This window comes from Nanorana parkeri, unplaced genomic scaffold (assembly GCF_000935625.1).
Source record: "Nanorana parkeri isolate BGI_ZX_2015 unplaced genomic scaffold, ASM93562v1 scaffold767, whole genome shotgun sequence".
Taxonomy (NCBI): Eukaryota; Metazoa; Chordata; class Amphibia; order Anura; family Dicroglossidae; genus Nanorana; species Nanorana parkeri.
Window position 1 is genome coordinate 778,804 of NW_017307035.1, and position 6,244 is coordinate 785,047.

The following is a 6,244-nucleotide window of genomic DNA, read 5'->3' on the forward strand; positions in this document are numbered from 1 at the left end:
TATATATATATATATATATACACACACACACACACACTATATATATACACACACACACACACACACAGAATGAGTATGTAGCCTGTGTCTCTACTGTTCTAATGTTCCTATGAAAGAGGCAAATGCTTGGCTCCCTTCCCAGCGTTGTGCAGACTGTCTTGGGAGTTAGTAAATCAGATCCACTAACTCTACCAAGAGTTTAAGAAATGTTTTCATGCAAGAAAAGAAGGCAGTGTTTGCTGTATGCCAGCCCAGTGAGGTTCAGTTGAGTCTGTCTAGGGGGTCCTATCCTGCTATACTGTGCTATGCTGAATATACATTTTGATTGGTAAAGTTTTGCTGTACTTTGATTACTTTAAGGTCATTACTACAAGCAATCACTATGCATCAATACTTGGACATGTGTGCCGTGCGGTAAACAATGCACCTGACCCTCAGTGCTCCGCAATGCATACCTCTTTATATCCTAACACATTTAGATTGTAAGCTCTCACGGCCATCTTCTCTTGACTAGTATTGTAACTGTAATGTCACCTTATATTGTAAAGCACTGCACAAACTGTTGGCGCTTTATAAATCCTGTATAATAATAATCCAAAAACACATGTGTTGTACTGCATTAGGGACGTAATATGGTCAAGTATCCTTTCTGGTGCAGGGATGCTTGTTAAAGACCCATAGGAAATGAATAAGCACAGATGCCACAAAATGCATGAATGCACCAAGCAACGTGCACTTATAGCTGCAAATGGTCCTAAATATTTCCTTTAAATGCTAGATGATGAGTACTGTACTTGCACGTTCTTTACACACAACTGCTTATAGAAGACTACATATACACATTAGAAATGAGAAAACTTACAAAGTTGGGGATTTGTACAGTGAGGAGAAAGGCTGCCGCTTCACTCAGCAATCTCTTTTGTATTTGGATGGCTTTATTTTGAGACTCTGGAAACCGAACCACTAAGCAAAACAAAATGATGTCAGTTAACTAAAAATTTTACTTTCACAACCTACTGTGTGCAGCGGATAATCACTACTGGCAATAACTGTCTTCATTTTTATATATGTTTCTTACAATTGTTTTCTATATTATCACAGGATTAAATTAATGGCCAAAGATGTACTGCATAATGATTTACGGTACTCTACCGTAATTACTTACCTGGTGAGTAGACATCTGGATTAAACTGTATATCAAAAATATACTCGGACACAGAGCCAATCTGTTGACACGCTTCCCTCACAATATCTGCTCCTTTAAGTTCATCTGAAGGAAAGAATCAATTAAAATGACAGTGCAATTTAACCTTTCAGAAAACTAGACAGATATACGTCAATTTCTAGAACACACAACAGCTATGTGAAACTCCAGCCAAAATGTTCTGTTTCAGCTATGGATAGATGTAAGATTTATTTATATATTTGGTTATTGGTATGGATATAGAAGTATCACTTGTTAAGGCGAATTATACCGAACATCAGACCTTTTTGTACACTCACTTACTTAGCAAGACTCAGAGAGTTTGTTGTTTTGTCGGGTATATGTGTTATCCTATATATATATATATATATATATATGAAGGTATACTTGAAGTAGAATATTGGACTCTATTTTAATCTATAGGTTGAGAAAGGACAGCCATGGGAGCTTGCCTTCCCCTACTGCCACCCGTTTTCTCCCTACCTCTTGTCTTGGCTGAGTGGAGGGACTCCCCTAGATGCGAATCTGCTCATCATCATTATCACAAATCTTATTTATGGTATTTATTTATTTGATTATTTATTGATCTACGTAAGTAATTGTCATGTATGCTCAGTTGTTATTCCTAAGTACTTGATTGATAACAATCACATTCATATAGATTTCACAGGCTTCTTCTACCAACTTCCTGACGAAGCTACGGCGAAACGCGTCGAAGAATGGAAAAAGTACAGATTTTTGGATGAAGTATGCAACAATTTAATGACCAATTTATTTATTTATGGATATTTTTGTAATGAAATTAATGCAGAAAATATGAATTATTGTCACTATGCATATTAATCTGTATGGGTTCCAAAGAGGTGATAAGCCGTTTATGTATTATTGTCTTGATTTTAAAGATGAATGTGATATGGTTTTTATATATCTTGTTAACCATGAACTTAGCTTATTAAATATGAGTTTTACCATATTGATGAGTTACGTGACATTATGTTTAGCTATATCCCCTTGCATTATTCAACAGTCACCTTGAAAGCCCCATTTTTTGGTTTGTATTTATGATTGTATTCAGGGGTGTGGTGTCTCTATCTTAGTGCTGATCCCGAAAATGTTTCCCTCAGCTATGGATAGAGTGTGAAAAGGTCAGAACTTCGGTTACAGGGGCACAGCAAGCAATGAATGGTCTCTTTCATTAAAAAGTATAAAAAACGTAAACCTCTATCAGATTTTGTTTGTTATTTGCTCCCTGGTGAGGACCCAGACAATTTTAATAAGAGGCTAAAACCTTTCCCCACTCTATTCAATACCTAGAATTATTTTTGGCTGGCCTTAATATGAAGCTAACTTCAAACTGATTTCTCTAATAAACCTTATTTTCTCTATATAACATACATGGGGTACCAACACAGAGCTATAGCTAATCGGGGCCCTCCAACAAAGTGAGACTGTGTTCAGGTTACACTACAGTTTGTTATGTAGGGTTCCAAATGACAATGGTTTTCAAAAAGGTTGAGGCCAAGGATTCATGCAGACCACTCAAGTTCCTCCATACCAAACCCATCAAATCATATCTTTATGGAGCTGACTTTGTACACAGGGGCCAAGTCATGCTGGAACAGAAGAGGGCCTTCCCAAAACTATTACCACGGGCTAATATGATTACTTGTAATAGAACTTAGTGGAGAAACCATCTTTGAGAATTTTAGATACATGTGTATCTCTTTTGTCTTGTCATTGCAATCACTGCATGCCAACAGGTTCACTATAAAACGACTATGACAAGGTAAAAGCTAAAAATATATATTTAAACCATCTCTTATCTTAAATTATTAGTGAATTACCTTTCGGTAACCCATTTTCATCCTTATCAGGCTGAAGTAATTCTCCTTTTTGTGACTTCTCCATTACAATCTTCATAAACTGTGCATACCTGTAAAAGCAGTAAAGGAGGCAGAAAACATAACTAATTAATACAAAAGCAGTGCAGAGAAATGTCTCATGCAGATTTAACAGCAAACGCACCAGCCAGCATGCAAAAAAACCTGTCTGACCGCTAAGGTTAAAAACAGAGGTTTTAGATAACATCTTCTGCAGAATATGTGAAAGCCACACTGCCTCGTCAAGGCCCCTCTGTGTAGTGCGGTCCTAACTCTAACCCATGAGAGTCTCCATCTTGGAGCGCATGTAGCAAAAGATAAATTGGGTGCAGGTTCGCAAAGAGACAGCCCAACCTCCTCCAGAGCAAGAAATTGTCAGACACATGATATCGTCTACGTAAGAATGTCTGTTTATGGATAATAGGTCAGTTAACGAACTTGTGATCTTTGTTCTTTATTTTTTATACCTTGCCTCAAATGCCACCTAATTGCTGGTTTAGGAGCTTTCTCATCAAAGTAATTGCACTTCAAGACATGGAACCCTTAGACCTTACAGAAGAAGAGCATTTGGGATCAAGCGCCACAGAACCCACAGCTAGGTAATTTATTGCTGTCTATGTTCCCCGCAGGAAGACTTCAAGGTGGAAGGCTAGAACCTCAATCAGTTTTTTTATTTCTGTATGTGTCCCTATTAGAGATTCATAGAGATTCACTTCCCGCCCCCGATGACAATACTGTTACAGGCACAAATGGGGAGGAGAAATTTCCAAAACAGAGCCACAGAACACAGTAAAAATCACACTGTATACAATAAAAAAAAAACATTTTAAAGTTCACCTTTCACGCAAATTTGAGGAAGATAAAATACTCAGGACCTGTTGCATCATGTGACTATGGATTTAAGTAAGTAAAAGGGACTTTTGGGTATTTTTATCTAACCCAGTGATTATTTAGAGGGGAGGGGGTAGTGGGAGGGGACTGAATTCCTGAAGATCAGCTTTGACATCACAGTACTAATATTCCAAACCACTTCAAACTGTGCATATCGCTTATCACTTATTATATTAAACAATTCCTATGACTCTGAACTGGCTGTACAACTTACTTTTGTTGTACAAAGACTTCCAAGAGTTCTGGGCGTAAACTGCATAGACGGTGCTGATAAGGTTTAGGAAATCCAAAGTTGCGACACTCTGGTAATATATATTCTTCCTGCAATGGAAGGAAGTTCACATCTGGAGGGAATGTGCGGATGAGGTCCAAAATGTAGTGGCGGCCATCATTACCCACTATCCCTTTGCATTCCACAGAGGAGCATAGAAGCAATTCTTCATTCTTCTCACAAAGAACAGCATGCCTCATTATCCTCAGTGGTTTACAGGCCTTGTGGAGTAAGGAGAGATATTTTGCACTTGTTGACACAGTTTTACCAAAGTCAATGGATCCATAAACGACACTCTGGTCTTCTTTACGGTCTAAAATTCCAGGTATGATTGACTGAGCAGATATGCGGTATCCTCTGTAATCAAGAACAACAGTACCCAATATGTGAAGTTCTTCAATGTCCAGGTCACTGTAGGCCTGTACACCTTTCAAGTCATGGCTGGCAGCAGCGTGGGCTGCATGATCTCCACCCAGATCCTTATAGTGATCCCTCACATCAAATCCAAAGCTGAAGAAGATGTTGTTCCAAATAAACATCTGCATTTTTGTCTCTTCACCAGGGTTAATGGCCATAACATTTCCATCTATGCTTGCCATTGCTCCTCGAGTGGAGGCTCCAACAAAATCAGAGTTGATCTGAAATAAAGTCATAAAAGAATGTTTCTAATAATGTTAAGTGCTATACATAAAGTGTCAAACCCAACAATAAAGCAACTCATTGGCTGCGTAATACTAAACTGTGTGTGTGGGAAATTGAAGAACAATTCTAGCCCAAACATGTTCTTTTGGTTTTTGGTGAAGTGGTTAAGGGTTAGAAAATCTGTTGATTGGAAATGTTATGTCCCTGTGTCTGCTGAAAGAAATAGCTTTTACTGCTTGTCTATGACAGAATTGGTGTGCTTTTTCAGATGCTCTATGTGTGGAAATTCTGACAGTACAAACAATTTGTATCAATTAAAAAAAAAATCCAAACAAAAATCACAAAAAGCCAATCTAGTCTGAAAGTGTTTTTATAATAGTTCTTGTCAACAGAGCTGACACCCCAGTCATCCTCATATCCATGGGAGTGTTTTTATTATGACTTAAAGTGACATTAAAGTGACAAGTAAAAAAAAAAATGTCCCTCCCCCCAATGTTAATTAAAGCACTTACCTTAAATGATGTTTCTTAATCCGATCTTCTGCTTTCCTGTCGTTTTCATCTATCCCTCCAGCGCTGTGGCGGGTCTCCGATCCAGCGCTGACTCCTCTGTCCTTGCTGGCACTTCCTGTCCCACGGGGTCTGCATGCGGGTGCACGCGTCCATATACTTACCTTGTGCCTCTCCTCGTCTCCTGGTCCAAAATGTGAACTGCGCAAGTGCCTGCCCCATGATGCTTTGGAGCCGCCTGAGAATTTTCGCGGGGAAGATACAGGCATTAAAGGAGAATTATGAGGTGAGTGATTTTCACTCAGCCTCATAATCTGAGCTGACCTGTGACAATGAAACAGGTTGGGTCAGTAGATCGGGAAGTAAGCCAACACATACCGGCGCTCGCTCACTTCTCGATCATGTGCCGGCAGAGAGCCGTGACAGGGGAGGGACTGGATTCCCCCCTCACCTGTCCCATCCTCCAGCGCTGACAGGCGGAACGGACAGGGGAGGGGGCGGGTACAGCTGGCTCTGCCTCTAGATAGGTAGAGCCAGCTGTCACTCACGCAGCTGGGTGGATCCAGACATAATTATCGGGATCCATTCCGGCTGCGGCGTCTCAGTATACCACGAGCTGTAGATCGCGGTATACTGAGCTTTGGGTGACGGGAGGACGCTAGTTTGTGTTATCCTTAGCAGAACTATGGGGAAAAGCCCTAACTCCATAGTTCTCCTTTAAACCTCTTTTAAAGAGGTTTTTTTTAATTTTTTTACACATGCAAAAAAAACAGAGGGTTTAACACAAAATACAACTTTTACAACCCTGCTCCTCCCCTTTTTTTATATATACAATCTTGCAACATTC

General features: G+C 39.5%; 1 protein-coding gene across 1 annotated transcript in view; it reads right to left on the reverse strand.

Annotated features, from left to right (window-relative positions):
- The window catches only part of LOC108793632 (clustered mitochondria protein homolog), a 51,606-nt gene that overhangs the window by 26,228 nt on the left and 19,134 nt on the right, over positions 1 to 6,244 (reverse strand). The window contains exons 10-13 of the mRNA XM_018564631.1: positions 4,190 to 4,884; positions 3,049 to 3,137; positions 1,166 to 1,270; positions 863 to 963 (exon numbers count right to left, since the gene is read on the reverse strand). Coding sequence (XP_018420133.1) covers positions 863 to 963; positions 1,166 to 1,270; positions 3,049 to 3,137; positions 4,190 to 4,884 — 990 coding nt within the window. The remainder of the gene's footprint in view (positions 1 to 862; positions 964 to 1,165; positions 1,271 to 3,048; positions 3,138 to 4,189; positions 4,885 to 6,244) is intronic.